General features: G+C 36.8%; 2 protein-coding genes across 2 annotated transcripts; both read right to left on the bottom strand.

The window, feature by feature from the left end:
- Positions 1–3,351: 3,351 nt before the first annotated feature.
- LOC108782468 (uncharacterized) lies at positions 3,352–5,998 on the bottom strand. Its single transcript, XM_018550747.1, has 4 exons — positions 5,352–5,998; positions 4,543–5,297; positions 4,117–4,458; positions 3,352–4,046 (listed from the first exon to the last, which is right to left on the bottom strand). Exons 1-4 carry the CDS (start codon positions 5,996–5,998, stop codon positions 3,352–3,354), a joined length of 2,439 nt encoding a protein of 812 aa, XP_018406249.1.
- Positions 5,999–6,171: 173 nt separating this feature from the next.
- LOC108782467 (uncharacterized) lies at positions 6,172–6,627 on the bottom strand. Its single transcript, XM_018550746.1, has one exon. The coding sequence runs from the start codon at positions 6,625–6,627 to the stop codon at positions 6,172–6,174; it is 456 nt and encodes a 151-aa protein (XP_018406248.1).
- Positions 6,628–22,647: the final 16,020 nt, after the last annotated feature.

Below are 22,647 nucleotides of genomic sequence, written 5' to 3'. Positions count from 1 at the left end.
GTGGACAAACGTGGACAAACAGTGGACAAACGAATGCAATAATGATTTTACCAATATTCGCATTTACAGATTCCAACTTTACAGAGCTGCTTTATGAAGTTGGCACCCCTAAATGCGAATATTGATAAAATCATTATTGCATTCGTTTGTCCACTGTTTGTCCACGTTTATCCACCCGTTATTTTCATTTGTCCACCCTCCAAAAAAAAAGTTATACACAAAAAAAGATTGTAACATCCCCCAAGTGATTATTTTTCGAGTTCGTATCGATTGCTTGAGAATTCATTTTACTAAATTAATGATTTTTTCGAAAAAATACGAATGAAAAATTCGTACAAAAAAAACGAAGAACAACTGAATAAGATTAAAAGAAGACGAAAATCATCATCTTCATGACTATTTCAAGAAGTGGGGAAAAATAAAAAAATACGAAAATCAATAATTTAAAATGAAGACAGTTAATTAAAACTAACGGAGAAAAAGGAAAAAACAAATAATAATCTCATAAATTAGACAAATCCGGAAAAAAATTTTAAGGATGTATAAATGCTTAAATTTTTTAAAAAATTAAGTAAAGAAAGAACCTACGTTGTAATTTTAGGGGGATTAACAAACCAGTTTGGTCTTTTCCAGAATTGTTTATGTATCTCCAATAATTCTGAATTGCGCGCGTAGCGCGCGCAGGAAAAGGCTAGTTAAAAAAATAAAGCTCGACAGCGTTATCTTGTGATTTATATGTAGAAAGAGTGTACCAAATTTTAAAACGATCGGTGCAATAGATTTTGAGTTACAGTGTGCACCGACTTGGAAAATGCTAAGTGTGACAAAAACGCTTTAAAGTTTTGTACAGTAGAAATGACCGAGTGTTTTGTCTATACTTACACAGAGTCATCGATGTATCTTGTATATTATTTGCTCTGCACATTGCTTCTTTCTCTTCGTTTACAACAGAAGAAAAAAGTTATTCGTACACGAAACAGCTGCTAGGCAACCGCTTCGCCCAGCTACTGGGCAGGTATACGAAATCGAGTCGGAGCAACGGACACTTAAAATTCCATATCTCCGTTAATTTTACTCCGATCGGCTTCAAATTTTCACACAATAATCTTGAGACATTGTACATTCAGATAAAAAAATTTAAAAAAAATGGTCAAAAAAAATTAAAATGTCTTACCCCCCTTAACGTAAGGGATTGTGAAGTATCTATCTTTGACATGAATATTATGTATATTGTGTTTATTGTGAATATGATATTTTATTCTTTGTTCTATGGTAGAAAAAATGAACGAAAGAGTATAGGAATTGTTTAAAAAGATTTTTATGGCTTCTATCAAATTATTTTGTTGGAACCGAGGATGTGAAATATGGAAAATTTTATCAATAAAACTAATAATAATAATAATGCCTTTTTTGTGATTAAAGGATGGTTTGAGTGGAAATTAAGGAACCTACCTGAGAATGTCTTTTTGTGAAAATTGTCAAATATAATTCTACAATTGTCGATAATAAGAGTAGTGTCAAGAAAATTTAATCTGTTGTCACTGCCAATCTCCATAGTAAACTGTAATCTTACATGTAAAGAATTAAAGGTATTAAGTGTATCATTAATATTGTCAGAAGGAATTGCCAGAATAATATCATCGATATATCTGTAATAGAACAGTGGTTGTACCGACAAACAATTAATTGCTAATTTTTTCAAATCCTGCATTACAATGTCTGCTATAATTGGTGATAGCGGTGAACCCATTGGAGTGCCAAAAACTTGTTTGTAATATTTACTATTGAAAGTGAAAAAAGTAAAATTTAAGACAAGGTTAATTGCCATATGAAATTCATTTTTAGGAATCTTTGTGCCCAATGAAATATGAGCCCATCTCTTTTCAATGCCATCTGTGACAAGATTGAATGGAATATTGATAAAAAGGGAAACAACATCTAATGAAGCCAATACATATTGAGAGTCAAAGTGAGTACCACTCAGTTTATCAACTAAGTGGAAACTATCTTTGATGTGGCTAGGAGCTAGTGGTATGTTATCATTTATAATGTTATGTAAGGAAAGGGAAAGGTAATACAAAGGACTGTTAATAGAGGAAACAATAACTATCAGTGGGTTACCATCTTTGTGGATTTTAGTCAAGCCATAAGCTCTCGGTATAATACCATCAGTTGTGAGTAATTTTCGGTATGTTTGTTCATCAATACAACCAGCGCTCTTCCATCTAACAAGTAATGTACGTAAGTTTTGAGTTAACATTTTAGTTGGATCTTTATTAATAATTTCATAAGTGTTGGTGTTTGACAGAATCTCCTCCATCTTTGATATATAAGTATCTTTTTCTAGTATAACAGTGACATTCCCTTTGTCACTTGTCAGCATTGATTATAAGAATGATTGGATAGTCTTTAATGAATTTTTTTGTAAAGTGTAACCATTCTAGGATATTTTTATCAATGAAACTTGGAGAGGGAAAATTATTGTGGAACCTATTAAGGATGGGAATGGAATTATTTCTGACAAAATTAATAATGTTATTCGGACGACCAGTAACATTGCTTTCAATATGTTTAATGAATTCCACTATAGTTTTTTATTTATTATCGTTATTAATAGGAAGACCGAATATTTACATTATTTTATGATATTTTTATTACTAATGTTGTATTAGATTACTTATACGATTTGAAATTTCTTTATATTTTGTATTATTATTTTTTTACTTTTATTACATTTCTGATGTGTTTTCGACAGAAACAATTATTTCACTAACCACATGATATACAGGGAGGGGCATTGTTCGGGCCGTTGCTAAAACGACACCGCGAATTGAGTGGGAAGAAAATGATAGGAACTCGTACTGTGGTAATTGACTTATTATTATTCACACTGCGTATTTATTCTTAATGCTAAGAAGACTCTGTCTTTTCTTCACGGTTGTACAAAAGTGTAATGTAACCTTCCTTACGTACTTACATTAATGCCAACATAAAGTTTTAGCGCAACGCGCGCCATACCGCCAGTAACTCCGCTCATAGAAACGCGCGCATCAGACTTAACATCCTGCCCCCCTTGGAAGGCATGCGTCTTACAACAAATAAAATAAAGAAACAAATGACTCTGATCTCAATGCAACTGCAATACATATTTCTAATTCTTAATCTTAACCTACGTAACGCTATATAATACTTATTTATTAAACAAAAAATGAATCACACTGAATTACATGTCTCCCCTTCTTCAATGGGTAATACACAAATTTTAGTTATCGCTCGCTTACATTCTCCATGACTGGTTCGTACAGTAACTACTCTCACGATCCCATCAATACCCGGATGTGTTTCGGTAATTCAACCCAAAGGCCACGCCATAGGAGGCGAATTTTCCCCTTTTAAAATGACTATCATCCCCGGATTTAACACTATAGGCTTGGATTGTTTCCACTTATTACGTTGTTGTAGTTGCGTAATATATTCGGTCAACCATCTTGTCCAAAAATGCTGTCCTATTTGTTCGAGCAACTGATAACGAGTTAATCTATTTTGATGCACATCACTAACGTCTTGTTGAGGAATAGAAGTCAACGCGTCTCCAATGAGGAAATGTCCCGGTGTCAGTGGATGCAAATCAGTTGGGTCATCCGACAATGGTGTGAGCTTGAGTTTAAGCACGACTCTATCTGAGTCATTTGTAGTATACAACTGCTCAAAGCTTAACGCTCTTGTACCAATAATCTTACGCATGTGAGTCTTTGCTGATTTAACAGCTGCTTCCCATATTCCCCCCATGTGTGGAGAATATGGAGAGATAAATTTCCAGTTAATAAATTGCTCTGTACAATACTCTTTAATTGATTTCTGTGTCGATTGATCTGTGAGGTGCCTCTTGAGTTCTAGAAGCTGATTATTTGCACCCACAAATGTGGTACCATTATCCGAATACAAATTGTTACATTTGCCTCTTCTAGCTATGAAGCGCTTTATTGCGTTAAAAAATGACGCTGCGGTCAGATCAGATACCAACTCAAAATGCACGGCCTTTGTGACTAAACACACGAAAATAGATAAGTAAACATTTGCTCGTTTTATTTCGCGTTACCTTTATAGTAAAAGGACCGGCATAATCTAATCCAGTATTCAAAAATGCTCGAGCTTGCGTTATTCGTACTGCAGGCAAATCTCCCATCAACTGATTTGCACTCATCGGTTTCACACGAAAACATACAATACAACTCTTTAATACACGACGAATAGCTTGTTTACCCGAAATTGGCCAGTATCTATTACGAATCATCGCCAGCATCGCTTGTGGCCCGGCATGTAAATTCCTATAATGAATGTCCTTAATAATTAAATTAGTAAGATGATGTTTGTTCGGTAAAACGATAGGATGTTTTTGCGTGTATTCTATAGAAGCATTACTCAGTCTTCCTCCCACACGAATGATACCCTCATTATCTAAAAAAGGATGTAAGTTCAATAGTTTGCTTTTATTATGCAATTGAGTTTTATTCTAAAGCCTGTGTAACTTCTCAGGAAAACCCTCTAATTGGCACCTTTTGATAAGTACCTTCAACACTTGCTCTATTTCCTGCACATCTAAAGATCCCTTTCGTGGTGTACGTTTTAACATATTGTCTTTAAAACGTAGGCAATACGCGATTACATGTATAAATCGTGCCAATGATGAGAAGCGACTTATAATGTTTAAATAGTCATTGTCTTTCTTCCGATTCAACAAATTGATTGTCCGTTCCTCAATGTGTTCTTGAACATCCTCACTCTTAAAAGGTCGAAATGTTGAGTTTTCGTACAGAAATTGGGGACCTTCCCACCATATTGTTCGATCCTTCAACTTCTCTGAACTTACTCCTCTTGACAATATATCCGCAGGGTTATCTTCCGATCTCACGTGGCACCAACGAGCTCCTACTGAGTCACTTTGTATTTTGGTTACCCTATTCGCTACAAATGTCTTCCAACGTTTGACCTCTCCGAAAACCCATGATAAAACTATAGTTGAATCACACCAATAATATACTTGATCAATGCGAATTGTTAGTGCCCGCAAGATGATTTTGCCTAAATTGGCTAACAACATTGCTCCACATAATTCTAGTCTTGGCAGCGACAATGATTTTATTGGAGCTACCCGCGACTTTGCGCAGATCAATCTGACTAGATACTTTCCTTGTGGTGTAGTGCTCCTAATATATATGCACGCGCCATATGCGGCCTCCGATGCATCGCTGAATCCGTGTATCTCAATTCTACTGGGCTCATCGCATAAAATTTTTCTAGGAATTGCAAACTGTTCCACGTTTCTGATCTGCGAGTCCCATTGGACCTACATCTTCTTTATCTCTTCCGGCACTTCATCATCCCAACCGATTTTTGAACGCCAAAGATGCTGCATCAAGATTTTAACCAGTATTACTATAGGTCCTAATAATCCGAGTGGGTCATAGATTTGTGCGATGTTAGTCAATATTCTGCGCTTCGTGATCTTTTGGTCAGGGTTCGTCATTTTAACCTTATATTGTAGAGTATCACTAGCCGTACTCCACCATAATCCTAATATTTTTGTGGATTCACTTAGTTGAACCTCTCTCTCGCTAAAAACTTGTTGATAATTTTCCGGAACATTCAATGTCCATTTTCTAAGCTCAAATTTAGCAGCTACAAGCGCAAGGCTAATTCTTTTCTTCAGTTGCATAAGCGCTTCAACTGACTCAGCTCCCGTTAATAAGTCGTCGACATAAAAGTCTCGCCTTATTATTTCACTTACTTCTTCATCAACTGCTGCTGATTCTTGCGCGACTTTCTGAAGACATCTAATTGCTAAGAAAGGAGAGCTTGACATGCCATATGTTACGGTGTTGAGTTCAAAAATTCGTATAGACTCTTCCTTATTCCACCTCCAAAGGATACGTTGTAACTTGCAATCTTCTGTTCTTACTTTAATCTGTCTATACATTTTCTCAACATCAGCAGCCATGGCAAATTTGTGTTGCCTCGCACGTGTAATTATTTCAAATAGATTCTCTTGAAATCACAATATCCTTGAGGCAATAGGAGTCCACCGCTGGATGTAAGGTTGCGAATAATTTTCAATATTAGTTTTCTCTTACGTACGTTTCGACTTTATTTTTTAAGTCATCTTCAGCAATATCAATTAATTATAAACGCTTTCGGATTCTCTTGAATAATTGGTCCTACCAAGAGTAGGTCATTAAGTGATTTCCCCGATGTTGTTTTAAACGATGCATCAAAGACAACTCTTGTCTTTGTCGTGGTACTTTCTTCCTTTATCGCAGCATGATGCGGAATGTAGTATGCTCCATCAGTGTGAATATTGCTTGATTGTATTTCGGTCATATGACCCAATTGTATATATTCCTTTAAAAATTCATGATAGTGTTCTTTTAAGACTGGTTGTTTTTCCAATCTTCGCTCTAACGCTCTTAGGCGTTTTTCCGCACCCTTATAAGAATCTTCTAGTTCCTCTATGGAATTCTTTACCGGCAGATGCAATACAAAGCGGCCGTCTTCTTCTCTGCTAAACGTAGAACCGAAATGCTCCTCGCATTGTTTTTCTTCGCTGGACCTAAGCGTTTCTTGTTCCATATTTTCAATCTTCCAGAGATTTTCTAATTGTTGATGGAGCGTGGTGTCAGTTGATGTTCCACAAAAAATGCATTAGTGGTTGGCTTCAATTTATTACTTGAAAAGGTTCCTGAAATTATCCATCCAAATAGTGTATCTTGAAACACCGGTGCGTGCTGTGCCAGTCAGATTTGCTGATGACCCATGAGATCCCAAAAGACTGCAGCTCCTAGTAATACGTCTACATTATCCGGAAGGAAATATGTAGGATCGGTTAATTCAATTCCGGATGGTATGTCGAATATACCTTCGTCTATTTTCATCATTGGCAATCGTTCTGTTATTCTATCGATTATTAAGAAAGGAATCTCTATTTGAAAAGAGCTCACACGTGATTTAACTATTGCACTAGTTTTTTTAACAGCATTTATTAGACTATGATTAATACCAATAATTTAAGTATTAATAGACTCTTTTTTCAACTGTAGTTGTGTACTCAGTTCCTTCGTAATGAAGTTAGACTGAGAGTGAGATCCACTGTCTAATAAAGCTCGACATTCATGTGGGATTCCGTTACAATCATAAATATTAATTCTAGCTGTAGCTAAAAGTACTTGTGGGTTTCCCCGAACGCTGCAATGATTGAGCACTGCTGACGTTGAACTTACGTTCGAAACAATGGTAGATTGAGTCGCCTGTTTATTTTCGATTGATGCTTGTTCTTTACTTTTATCAACATTTACATTATTATTTGCCTCAATCCTATGTAACAGCGTGTTGTGATAACCCCCGCATGTCTTACAGTTTAATGCTTTACAATTTCGACCATGAAAAGATTCAAAACATTTTATGCACAAACGCCTTTTCTTTATTTCTAATGCTCTCTCAGATGGAGACATACTGAGAAATTGTTGACATTCATACAACTTATGATCCTTTGTGCATAGCACGCAAGATGAACTACCCGCAGCTACATAGGCTTGAGTTACATTTTTTTGTTATCCCGTACTTGATTTACCACTGTTTTTATTACCTATAACGTTCTGCGTATTTTGATTCGCTCGATGTACAGCTTCTAGAAAAGCGCTGCGGTTGACAAGAAAATCCATGAAATCAGTCATTGTAGGAAATTCTTCCATTTCAGCTCGTTTCGTTTCCCAATCTCTACGAGAAGCCTTGTCGATCTTTGACAAAATTATGTGTATCATAACGGTGCTCCAACTATTCACAGGTTGTTCGAGTTTCATCAAAGACTGTGTATATTGCGAAACATTATCCACCAATTGACGAAGCTCTGTGCATGATTCCCTAGAAATAACCGGTAAATCAAGTAACATTCGAATGAGATACTGTACTATTAATCTTTTGATCTCAAACCTTTGTTTTAATAAATTCCATACTAATGCGTAATTGTCGCTTGTTATTTCTACTGAACTAATTACTTTCGCAGCTTCACCTGTTAGGGCGAATCTTAGATAATGCAATTTTTGTACATTAGGTAATGCGTCGTTAGATGCAATAAGAGATTCAAATAAATCGCGGAAAGGTATCCAACGCTCATAATTTCCGTCAAATTTTGGTAGATCAATGTTCGGTAATTTCACAACCGGCCGTACAGTAAATTGTCCTTGAACCGCGGATTGTAGGTTAGGAGATACGCTCTGCCCTGGCCGCGATTGTTCTATCACGCACATCTTACGAGCCTTAGTAACTACCTCGTGATATGCATCTTCGAAAGCAACTCTTTCTGACTCTTGCTCATCTGAATCATCCAAATCAAGAATTTTATTCTGCACTACCTCAAATTCCATCCATAGTTGCTCGACCTTTTCTAATCTACTTGGCAGTTCCGCTCGCTTATCGAGATCCTCGTCGATTTCAACTAGAAAACTATTAAAACGAGTGAGTTTTGCTTTGACTCGACCGCGTTGTTTTACTAATTGTGATATTTCTTCCATAATCTCTATTCTATAGTTTCTTACGCGAACAGTCTATAAATATAATGACTCGACTTATTACATCTTATAACTACGTATTTTGATACTTCAAGAGTGTAGCTTATCTTGCAAAGATGCCGCTTCTATGCCTCGGATGTGCCTCGATTGTCAGTAGACCTCTTGCGTGATCTGAATCTTCACCTGTGGCCAACTGCTCGTTCTATTCGGATGCTCGTTGAAATATAATTCGAATGTATGCCGCCTCTCTGGTAGCGAGAGCGAGAGAGAGAAAGAGAGACAGCCGATGCGTGGATAAAGTAAGATGATAATGGCTGCTCAGACTCTCTTGTTAGCGCCAAGGAGAAATTAATAACCGGCGATTCTTTATCAAGACGACAATATTTCTTATTGTGCCGTGTAATGAGGAATACCCACGTTAATTTCCGATAGGACACGTGATTCAGGCCGTCTTCTGCCTTTTTACGCTCGTGCTGACGGTTACGATTCCAAGTACCTTCCAATGGCGGTTGTTGCGGACAGACCCTGTGTTCGCCTAATCCGGCTCGAAGGACCAATGTTCGGGCCGTTGCCAAAACGACACCGCAAATTGAGTGGGAAGAAAATGATAGGAACTCGTACTGTGGTAATTGACTTATTATTATCCAAACTGCGTATTTATTTTTAATGCTAAGAAGACTCTGTCTTTTCTCCACGGTTGTACAAAAGTGTAATGTAACCTTCCTTACGTGCTTACATTAGTGCCAACATAAAGTTTTAACGCAACGAGCGCCATACCGCCAGTAACTCCGCTCACAGAAACGCGAGCATCAGATTTAACAGGCATTTAAAACAGGTCACCTGAATAACTCGCTTGTTTTTGGCAATAGAAGAAAAAGTGTCAAACAAAAGTTGCTTGGTTTCGAGGGGCACATAATGTGATGTCAATAATTGTTTTTTTGGTGGAGGCGCTAAAAAGATATGAAGGTCACCTCCACTTTTTTAAATGGAATTATGTAATTTTTTTTAGATAACCCGATTCCTCTAATTATTTTGCATATAAAAGTATTAAGGTAGTGATACCAAAAAACCAATAGTTTTCGAGATATTTTACACTTTATTTTGATACATATTGACACAAAATGTTAAATAACTCGTAAACTGTTGACTTTTTGATTATCGTACCTTAATACTTTTGTGAACAGAATAATGAGATAAATCAAATGGTGTAAAGAAAACCCATAGTTGCTTTAAAAAAAATATGTATACAAAATGGATAATTTGTTAAATACGCAACTATGTGTTTTCTTTACACCATTTGATTTATCTCATTATTCTGTTCACAAAAGTATTAAGGTACAACAACCAAAAGTCAACAGTTTACGAGTTATTTAACATTTTGTGTCAATATGTATCAAAATAAAGTGTAAAATATTTCGAAAACTATTGGTTTTTTGGTATCTCTACCTTAATACTTTTATATGCAAAATAATTAGTGGAATCACGTTATCTAAAAAAAATTACATAATTCCATTTAAAAAAGTGGAGGTGACCTTTATATCTTTTTAGCGCCTCGACCAAAAAAACAATTATTGACATCACATTATGTGCACCTCGAAACCAAGCAACTTTTGTTGACACTTTTTCTTTTATTGTCAAAAACAAGCGAGTTATTCAGGTGACCTGTTTTAAATGCTCCTCCCTGTATAATAATGGACGATTTGCGTTATTTTTGTGGACTCTTGCTGACGTTCAGAAATGCGTTTCAATGTGAGTGAGACTTACATACAATTTACATTATATGTATATTTTTATATTTTTATTTTTATACATATTTTATGTTTTTATGATATCCGTATATCGTTAACGATTCTCGCGACTTTTTAAACATTGATAATGACCTAACAAAGGTCGAAACGTTTGTTTTTATTAATTTTATATATTTTTATGTTTATATTAAACTTTATATATTTTTAACAAAATGACATAATTAATTTACCAATATTACAATTCAACGAATTTTTAGGCTCGTAGCTCTGTTTCTTTTTATTATTTTTTAAATTTATTGAGCCTTATTATTATTATATATACATATAGTAATACATTTTATTGTGGTGGCCGTAGCGCACTGTCAAAGTATTTGCCTCCCGTGCCAAAGATCCAGAGTTCAAATCCAGCTAGAATTCTTATAAATAAAATAAAAATAATAACAAACAAAAACGACCGGTTGCTCCGGCCGACCGATAGTCAGTATAACTCTGACGGCTGGATAGGATTCTGTGGGCCAATCACCCGCAAACCCGAAACAAGCTGATTCGAGAAACGGATACGAGCCTCGGATATCGGACGGATACAACGGAAATGAACCTTAGCTATCAAAAAGGTATACTAATTGGCACATGGAACATCCGGACATTGGCACAGGCATCCCGTTTGGCACAACTAAGCAGAGAAATGACACGCTGTAAAATTAAGATCCTCGGTCTCAGCGAAGTGTGGTGGAAGAACAGCGGGGACATAACAACGTCAGATAATCACTACATGATATACTCGGGCAATTCAACTACACACATTAATGGAGTTGGAATAGTTATATCCACTAAAATTAAAAAATCATTAATGGAGTGGAATCCAATCTCCGATTGATTAATAACCGCTCGTTTCCGAGCCACAAATCGCAATATAACAATCATTCAATGCTATGCATCAACGGAAGTAGCAGACGACAGCGAAAAAGATCATTTCTACAACCAACTGCAGTCCACAATCGTCTCACCGCACAAAAGAGACATCAAACTTGTCATGGGTGACTTCAACGGGAAAATCGGCAATAATAATAACAACCTCGATGAAATAATGGGCCGCCATGGATTTGGAGAAGCACGCAATAACAATGGCGAGCGATTAATTGATCTCTGCATGGCCAACCGACTCTTCATCGGCAGCACGCGATTCCCGCACAAGGACATTCATAAATATACCTGGCAAGCACCAGACGGAGTAACACGTAACCAGATCGACCACGTGCTAATTGACAAGAAACACCTGAAGTCTCTTCTAGATGTTCGAACAATACATAGTGCAGACATGTATAGCGACCATAAGCTAGTCATGGCAAAAATACGCATAAGAACAAAGAATATAATAACAACAAGAACAAAACAAAAGAAATTTAATATCGAAAAATTCAAGAATAAAGGCGAACATCGGAACTTCTGTGAAACTGTAATAGCCAAAGTTAATAATATCAGTCCTACAACAAGTGCGAAAGAAAAATGGGAATTAGTGCAAAAAGCATACGTAGAATCCGCAAATGAAGTCATCGGGATCAAAAACAGTACCCGTAAAATGTGGATCACGAATGAAACCTGGGAATTAATCGAACAAAAAAGAACATTAAATCAACAACTAAACCAGGTTCGAAGTGATGTAACCCTTGCAAGATATAACAATATAGAAAAGCAAATTAAGAAAATGGCAAGAAGAGATCGTCGTAAATTCGAAGAAAACATCATCACTGACGCTGAAGTGGCGGCGGAACAGAAGGACGTGCGCAAAACATACCAATGTATCAGAAGGATCACCGGCCATTTTACAAACATTCCACAAATTAAGAACAGCGATGGCCATATTCTCACTACGGAACAACAACAACTTAATCGATGGGTAGAATTCTTTAAACACGACGACCCAACAATAGATAACTGCGACATAGACTATACAACATCATCTCGTATCAGCACAAAGTTACCATCAGTTGCTGAAATCAGATTAGCAATAAAGAAACTTGAAAACAACAAAGCCACAGGTAGTGACGGCATCGCACCGGAATTATTAAAAACTGATCCATCATTTACGGCGGAAACGCTTGCTCCCATTATAACAGAGATATGGGACACAGGCAACATTCCGGCGAAATGGAAACAAGGAATGATCGTCACAATACCAAAGAAAGGTGATCTCCGTGAATGTAAGAACTGGCGAGGAATAACCCTACTAAACACAATTACGAAGATTCTAGCGTCAATCATCCGCGAGAGAATGGCAGCGCACGTCAATGAAAAATTGAGAAAAGAACAAGCAGGATTCCGCCCGAGACACAGCTGCATAGATCATATAAACAGCCTCCGAATTATAGTGGAGCAGGCAGCAGAATTCAACTCACCACTGTATTTGACTTTCGTTGACTTCGAAAGAGCATTTGACACCGTGACTTGGCCGGCTATATGAAAAAAACTAGAAAAATTTGGAATACCAGCCCAAATAACAAGACTAATAAAAGAATTATATGATAACGCGGAATGTGGTGTTCTCTTCAAAGGAAAACTGAGCCCCTCCTTCCAAATCAGAAGAGGTGTACGCTAAGGTTGCATTCTATCACCGATGCTATTCTTAATGGTACTAGATACGGTGATGGAAAAGTGCAATCAAGAAACAACAGGCGGAATACAGTGGTTGCTGACTCGCCGACTTGACGATCTCGACTATGCGGACGACATCGTGTTACTATCTCATACACACAAAGATGCACAGGGGAGAATTTCAGCACTTCAAAGATACGCTGCAGAAGTTGGACTAAAGATCAACACCAACAAAACAAAAATAATGCGTATTGGAACAAACATAAGCACACCTATTTCCATTGAAGGACGCACAATCGAAGAAGTTAACGACTTTGTATACCTTGGATGCGTAATTGCCAAAGACGGAGGAACCAACATCGATGTTAGCAAAAGAATAAACAAGGCCCGACAAGCCTTCTTCAAACTTAATAAAATATGGAGAAGTTCAAAGATGTCTAACATACATAAGCTTCGTTTATTCAATGCCTGCGTCAAATCTGTGCTCCTATACGGCTGCGAGACCTGGAAAAACACAGATGGACTGATAAACAAACTTCAGATCTTCGTGAACAAATGTTTGCGACGAATTCTGAGACTATGCTGACCAAACTTGCCAACTAATGGAGAACTACTACGCGCCTCCAAGCAAGAAAAAATAGGCACTGAAATCCGCCGCAGAAAATGGAAATGGATCGGCCATACTCTGAGAAAAGATCCGCATAACATAGCTCGCATGGCCATGGAATACAATCCGCAAGAAAAGCGCAAAAGAGGGAGACCTGCCATGTCTTGGAGGAGAACAATAGATAATGAAATCAAATCTATTGGAAAATGCTGGGCAGAAATAAAAACGATTGCCCAAAATAGAGTAAGATGGAGGAGACTCATAGACGTCCTATGCTCTACATAAAGGAGATAAAAGGAGTGATGATGAATACATTTTATTATTGAAATATAATGAAATGGTACATATTACCATGAAAAATGACTCATATATTATTGAAGATGCCAGTTCAAAGTAAACATACATTGTAACCGTACTCGTGAGTGCTGGCACAACTTCGCGTCGCGTCCTCCAAAAGAAATCTAATTATGCGGAAGCTTTTATTTGATATTCACAATACTTACTGGAGCAACAGTGCGGTTCGTCAGTAGTTCTCTCATGATTCGAGATATTACAAAAGTTAACAAGTTACCTTGCTCAGCAAAGATCTTAGTCGCTATCAAAAATTCGTTGGGCGTCAGGCACGAGAGAGCGTGCCACTCTTCGCACAAATCTTTAGATAGATTGCTCGGACAAGGAATTTTAGATTACGCAGATTCTCGCGACGGACGGAGCGACTAGCTCAGCCAACGGAATTGGCAGAGTGGAGTGATTCGCGGTAAGCGCGGAAATTGTCGGAGAACGGTAGAGAGGCTGAAATAAATGCATAATAATTAATGACAACCATAAAGAGAAATCAATATATTTTCCAAAGACTGTACTATGATGACAAAATAACGACGTTACAGTTTGACCTTCAGCGCTCTAGTTCGCCGTGCAATAACAATGGATCTCGTAATTCGCCGTCGGCAACAAGAAGTAAATTCGACAATAATTCGGTGATGGGAATACGCGAACAAGCTAAGTCTAAATTTTACTGCGTTGACAAGAAATTACTTCGTGGAACAATCGTAACATACGATGTGACGCTAGCCGACAACGATTCTATAACGCGTAGTAACGCCAGTCTCGACTTTAAAGAATTCTCAGTAACTAACAAATACAAAAGTGACTTGGCGACAATAAGGGCGAGGAACGACAGTAAATTATACATTCTCAAATTGGAGCGTCCGTATGGATGGCACGTACTCACGGCAATAAGGACACGAAACGCCTGTAGGCGGCCGATCCGGTATCGGTAACGAAATATCGGAGTAAAGCCTAACGTGCGCTCCGTTCGAAATGCATTTCACATACCGCGACCGGTGGTTTTACACAAGTTGTATGACGCTCGCCTCACCACGTAACGATTCCGCGTCGATTGCTCTCCTCGTCCTCTCAATCTCTCGGCAACAGCAGCGTTAACCAGGCGCTTGTAAGTTTTCGGAGTAGATCCTCGATTTACCAACGGGAGATCCTGTGCCCTCTTTACACCGGCTCGATTACCGCGCAAGTGGCAATCGGGAGCATCCGCGGATCCACGCAGGCCGCTAGGCCCCTCTCCTATCGGACCGCTTCCTGTTCTAATTGGCTTGTCGCAGCTACGCGACCTCGCGACTAATCACAACGCGTCCTGCAGGTCGCGCATCCTTTGAATGTCTGGCGCGCTTTTCCGAATTAGATGGCAGAGACTTTCCGGCTTGATCAGCGGTCTTCTAGCGCTCTCCTCTGAAGTTGTTCAATTCTCATCGTTCAATGCTTTAATTTATCCGGTTCGAAGGACCAAAAATGTTAGATGTATTTCTTTTAATGGTTAATTCGCTGAAATAGAAAATTATTAATACATGTAAGAAAACATTCGAAATTCAATAAAATGAGAAACCATTCGTTTAATAGAACGTATACACACAATAGACAATAATGCAACTTAGAATTATAATTAATTTACTAAACGATGTAATAAAGAAAATGTATTGCATTGAAGGAACCAAAGATTAAGAAACAGTTCTTAAAGACAATTTTTCAGAAAACTCCTTAGTAAGAATTGTATTCAATTCATAGAAAAGAAGGAAAAAAAAGGAATCTTGAGTGAATACAGACTTGAAATTATTAAAGAAAGATTATTGAACTATTTATAACCATTCATTGAAATCAGATTACTAAAATATGTAAGAATGAACCAAATTATTAAAGAACGAAGAAATATCATAAATTGTCAATGAATATCGAATAAAGTAAGCTCTCTCGTATAAGACACTATAATTGTTTATGATCCAAGCTGATAAGGTAAAGACATGAGTTTACTTACTATGTCGCAAGGAGCTTTGTAATGATTGTCTTTAATATTACGAATCCAAACCTTAAGTTCTGCACTAAATCCAATATACTCTTTATTAGTGCTCTTTAATTGAGTATGATATACATAAGAAAGTCAGACCAGCATATTCATCCATAACTTATATCTTGTCTTTTATTTGCATGTGTAAGCCTTTGGTTAAAGAGAATCCAGGAAAGTTCTTCTCTTACCATGATAAATGAAAATTGAAATGGTTATTTGCCATATAACACCAAGTATAACCATTAAATAAGAAGCTGAATCGGTTATTAGCCATATAACACCAAATATAACCTTTAAGTAAGAAGCTGGTTGCATCGGTTGTTTGCAATATTACGCCAAGTATATCCGTCAGTATAGAAAGCAGGAAAGATTCAAGTAACAGCAAGACTCGATGGAATGCCATGTAATCTTCAAAATTCACGCGTTATAGTAGTTGTCACGTAAACTCAGTTTAATTACGAATAGAATAAACGTTTTGAAAGAATAGTATTTGTACTAAAGAACGAAATTGAAAGTACAGAGAAAGAATGCTTCCTTCATCCATCGAGTCAAAACAGTAACTGTTTATTGCCACGGCAACTCAGAAAAAAGCGATGGCGAGAAAAAAGGAAATACGACGGACAGTACACAACCGATGCGAATATCACGCTGATCGCACGACTCTGTATTGTGGTTGGCAACGCTCATGCGCGTGAAAGCCCTTTTTTTCTCTTTCTCTGTTATTGGTCGCTGACTCTTTGAATTTGAATCTGATGATTTTCTAACAGAAGTGGAGGCTGCTGTTAATGTTCGGCCAGTGCTGATATAATCTTTTAATACGTCTTTCATCGAGGCGTCTGCAATAAAGGTGCGCCAATCACCAAATAATATAAAAATTAGCAGAGATTACAGAACAATACGACCTGCGTGTACCGTGCTCCTTGAGGACACAATCGGGATCTTCTCTGGTGGTTTCTTGCTTCCTCGACTACGTCTTCTTTCTTCCTTCCGTAAGTGAGGCGGCAAAATTACATGGACCTAAGATAACCACCGCTCGCTCAAATGTGACTAAAAATCGTTATTGAAAAGTCTGAAAATAACTAAATATTTTACACAAAAATTATAAATTTGGCACGCTCGCTTGTGCCCTCGCCCTTTGAGCTTAGAGGACGCTGGATCTCCGTGCCAATGCACTCACGAGTGACGGACACAAAGTGTCACGTCACAAGATAAAGTATATATTCTTTTGTTGAATATATACGTAATAATGATTTAACATTACTATTATAAACAACTAGTGTACATGTGTTGTTAAATCATTATTACGTATATGGTATATGCAACAAAAGAATATACATTTTATGAATGTTCACTTTGAACTGGCACTTTCAATATATCAGTTACTTTCTATGTGTGTGATAATATATTTCATTATTACATAATTATTTAAAGTTTTAAAGATTTCAATACTAAAGTAATTTTTTGTTTTGAGTAACTGTATCAAATAAGTCTTACCTTTATTATTATAAAAGAATTGATTCTTTGTGCTGTATTTTTCCTTTAGATTTATTGAAGGGAAAGTCCTGAAAAGAAAAGGCAAGAATCTTTTAAATCCATACGTTTTTTTTTCAGACTTTTCCTATCAACAAAGTACAAAGAATCAATTCTTTTATAATTATATAAGGAATAGAGAATAAAAATTAGGTATCTACCATACAAATAAATAACAGATCTGGAGACGGTAGTGTCTCGGTAAATAAGTAACCTAACCAAATGTGCTGTAAAAAGAAAATAATTATATAAAAAATAATATGTATTCTTACAGCAGAATTACAGCAGAGAATTTGTGTAATATAAAGCCGAAAATATCGAACCTCACGTGTTCGTGTATTCTATGCCATCGATGTGACAAATTTCCTAATCTCAATCCTTTGTTATTGCCGAGACCCTTTATCCGACTTTAACGATCTACAGATCGCAGAGATCGATATTATAGATTTATAGATACCCGTCGCGACCACACACAAACACTATTATTATCTCTTGCGCCAAAAATTCCAGAATGCATTTCCTCACTCCGTAGGTGGCAACAATGATGACGACGACGACGACGACGACGACGACGACAACGACGTTTCTTACAAACAGACCCATTTCCTCGACGGCGAACACCTAGACACTTACTTCCTCGAAGGCTAACACGTAGACACCCACTTCCTCGACGGCGTACACTTGGACACTCACTTCTTCGAAGGCAAACACCTAGGCACTCACTTCCTCGAAATCAAACACGTAGACACCCACTTCCTCGACGGCGAACACCTAGACATCCATTTCCTCGACGGCGAACACGTAGACACCCACTTCCTCGAAGGCGAACACCTAGACATTCACTTCCTCGAAATCAAATACGTAGACACTTATACTTCCTCGACGACGAACATATCTCTATATTTCGATATTTCAATTTTAATATTTATATATATAATAACATTATACCTATGTATATATATTATTAATAAATATTTTATATTATATTGAATAATATTTTATTTTTAATTATAAGATTTAAACTGCGCGCGCGTCATATGTGATACACCATGCAACACTGGTCTGCTGGTTAGATATAGATAGATAGAGTGAGATGATAGAATAGATAGAGTGAGATAACACATAAAGTCAAAGGCCCTCTATTATCGAAAAAACGAGATGGACATTTCTCTGGTTGATGACGTTAATAACGACGTATCTTAAAATGAAACGTGAATATTTACAGATCCGGACTTTGCGTCGCGATATCTCTGCTCGTAGGGTACACGTAGGGTATACGTAGAAAAAAAATGAAAGCACTTTTATGATATAATTTAAGTATTTGCTATCGATTGAGCGTATGTAGAACTTGATCGGTTCAGCCGTTACTGAGATATGATCATCTCAATCCCCCGAATTTCTCAGATTCGCGTAAAGTAGTCACGGCAGTGTCGGGCGCGCCTGGCTTAGCGCCGAGACACTACCGTGTCTCCAGATTATCGAATGTAGTTATTAATTATATGTTTTATTGTTGAACAAAAGTCTTTTTTGACTCTATATCGCCCTCGACTTCATATTGTTTATTTTTATATAACGATTCCTTATTTTTTTCTATTAAATTGTTTTTTAGTTTTTATTCTATTTGTTATTCTTAATAGTTATTTTTATATTTTTGTTCTTCTTTGTTGTTTTTATTTTTTATTTGTATTTTTTGGATTATTTTGATATTTTATTATTTACTTTCGGAGGAAAGTTATTTGAGTAATCGCATTAGAAGAATTCTTATTGAATAGTTTCTTTTCTCCAGAAAGTGGAATAAAACAGTGGAATAAGACAGTGATTCTTTTTCGTTGAGGGCACTGTTTCAGCTGCAGTCTTCTTCATATCCAAAGACAAACACGAAACTGCTAATCAAAAGCCAGCAGCCAGATTTTCCGCAGCTAAAACAGTGCCCTCAACAAAAAAGAATCACTGTTTTATTCCACCTTCTGGAGAAAAGAAATTATCCATTAAGAAATTTTCTAATGCCACGATTACTTAAATAACTTTCCCTCGAAAGTAAATGATAAAATATCAACATGAAAAAAAAAATATAAATAAAAACAACAAAAAAGAACAAAGATATAAAAATAACTATTAAAAATAACAAATAGAATAAAAACTAAAAAACAATTGTAATGCGGGCATTACTTAAAGGTATTACTTAAAGATAGTCTCAACCCTGTTAAACGCAGAGAGAGAGCAATTGTTTTTAAACTCATGTACGTGTACAGAAATGTCATCAGGGACTAACAGCGACCCATGCCGGGCGACTGGGCCGAGCGTGATGACGCGCCGGCAAGGTGACGGAGCGACATTGCCTCACTTTCCTAACTTTTACTGCCAAACGAATGCGTGTCCCATTAAGGGGATGCTGGAGTGACGGCCGAACTTGATCGAGGTCGATAACACAGACTTTTCACCGTCCGCTTGCGCCCTCTGGCGGCCGCCGGGCCGCCGCCAGCCACTGTCTGTATCTACTGCTATCTACTATGCTATAGCTCTTATTGCTCCTATTCACATTCCGAGTGAGTTGGAAGCGAGCAAATACATGTACAGTACTAAAAATGTGTAATCTGTGAAGTACACATTTTTTAATAGGTACTGGCAGTATATGAGCCGTTCGCTATAAGAACCACTTAAGTCGAAAAAAGTTTATTTTATGTGTTTAATCGCAATTTTTTAACATCCTTTTTGCATGGAAACCTGAAAAAACACGAAAACTTGAAAAAATGATTTTTATTCCCTGATGTATAGCCAATTAAAATAAAATATTCATTTTTATTAACAATTTTAATAAAAAATCATAATTTGTGAACATGTGGAGAAAAAAATCCGAAAAAAATCAAGTAAATGTACTGAGATGTATACCGTAGCCAAAAAAATATCTATCAAAATTAAAAATAATGGGGCGTTTCTATTGCTAAAATTATGATATTTTTAGCTGTAAAACTGCTACAAATTTTGTCGATCGCCGAAAAAACCACTTAAGTCATTTTTAAATAATTAAAGATATTGAAACAAAAATAGCAACTTAATATTTTTTCTATGCTAATAGCTTACTACAAGATAGTTATATTTCTGTAGAAAATAATGAAAAAATTCAGTTGCTAATATTTAATAAGATATGCAACTGAACAGAAAAAATAAACTTAAATCGACTTAAGTGGTTCTTATAGCGAACGGCTCATATATAGTATATATAAAATGTTTCCTTTCATCTAATGCCATTTTTAAGCTTAGGATATCTCTCAAAACATAGGTCTGTTTTCTGTGGCAGAACTATTGCTTTGGAACTTGTGAGATGATATATGTTTGACATTTTGTTGAAAGCGAAAGGGTTCCAGTGCAGGAACGGAAAACAAACTAAATATGTCAATATATATATGAATACATTGCACGTACATACGAGGTCTGGCTATTAAATAACGAGACTACGCGCGCAGAAGGCGTCCTAGAGGGGTAGGGTGGGAAACGAATGCAGCGTTGGATAGCTGGAAGTGTCTACTATTCCAGTACGAAAACACGTTTTTGTCGCTGTAGTAGTATTTTTTCTATAGAGGTTAGAAACGAACGTGTTTTTTTCTCGTGTCGATAACAAACAATGTGTGACGAAAAACACGAGCAACGGATCAATGTGAAATTTCTCGTTAAATTAAAAAAACATCCGACTGAGTGCTATAAGTTGTTGAAAGAGGCCTATGGTGAGAAATCTCTATCTTGTGCGCGTGTTTTCGAATGGTATAAACGGTTTTCTGAAGGCCGAGAGAGCACCGAAGATGACCAACGTCCAGGTCGACCTGTCTCTGTTTCAACTCCGCAAACAGTGACCAAAATCAATGAAATTGTGCGCGGAGATCGTCATATAAGCATTCGAATGATTGCTGAGACTGTAAACGCCGATAAAGAAACTGTCAGAAAAATTTTACATGACGAATTAAACATGAAGAAAATCTGTGCGAAGTTGATCATCTTCGGTGCTCTCTTGGCCTTCAGAAAACCGTTTATACCATTCGAAAATACGCGCACAAGATAGAGATTTCTCACCATAGGCCTCTTTCAACAACTTATAGCACTCAGTCGGATGTTTTTTTAATTTAACGAGAAATTTCACATTGATCCGTTGCTCGTGTTTTTCGTCACACAATGTTACCGACACGAAAAAAAAACACGTTCGTTTCTAATCTCTATAGAAAAAATACTACTACAGCGACAAAAACGTGTTTTCGTACTGAAATAGTAGACACTTCCAGCTATCCAACGCTGCATTCGTTTCCCACCATACCCCTCTAGGACGCCTTCTGCGCGCGCAGTCTCGTTATTTAATAGCCAGACCTCGTATGTAGCTGCTCTATCTGTTTTTGCTATTTCTAATAAGTTATATGAAATATTCAGATATCACTACTGAAAATCTCTAGTTTACGTACTCTATACATTTTCAGTACTGACAGTATATTTGAGAAAACAGCCTAATATGATATATTTGTATATATAATATTATACATATGTATAATATATTCCCACAGATAGCCAAATTGTTATTGACAGAAAAAACTTTATTAAAATGAAACTCTGAATGCGCTACCACGGCGCGGGAGCGGTCTCGACGCTACGTTGCCACGTCGCGTCGGCGCTCCGAGTATGTTGCATGTAGTGTCTCTAGAAGATAGAGTCTGGTCACACATCGTGGTTGTTTTCATTGGTCAATCCCAAAAGCCCCTCACAATGGCGTAACCAATCACACAATACAGAAATCGCGAGTATATATGTATATATACTCGCATGCAAAAAAAACGGCACACTGAAAAATTAGGAAAAATTTACCAAATTTCAAATGATCATAACTTGGTAAATAATGAAGATAAAAATATGTTTAAAAAAGGAAAATAAAGCTTGAAGTGTCCACTTTAAGAATATTTGAACGGCAATTATAAGCGATAATTTTTTCAAAATGGCGAATTACAAAATGAGAAGATGTAAAATTTGTAATCAAAGGTGCGAGTTTGCGACGATCCACGGCGTGAATCAGGTATCGCAGCTCAATGGGACAAAATGCACATGAAAATATGGACTTTTATCTTTAAAATGCTTTTTTACGGAGTTTGATACGATCATTTTTCTCTGAGTTATTCCAAATTTAAGGTATCGCTGTCATTAGCACAAATTATGGCTGTAACTCATGTCAATATGAACTGCATCGAGTTTGACAGGTCGGAATTGAATTTCAATTTGTGT

Source organism: Cyphomyrmex costatus, unplaced genomic scaffold (assembly GCF_001594065.2).
Source record: "Cyphomyrmex costatus isolate MS0001 unplaced genomic scaffold, Ccosl1.0 scaffold1272, whole genome shotgun sequence".
Lineage (NCBI taxonomy): Eukaryota > Metazoa > Arthropoda > Insecta > Hymenoptera > Formicidae > Cyphomyrmex > Cyphomyrmex costatus.
Note: the sequence above shows the minus strand (reverse complement) of the source record. Positions and strands in the feature narration are given on the sequence as shown.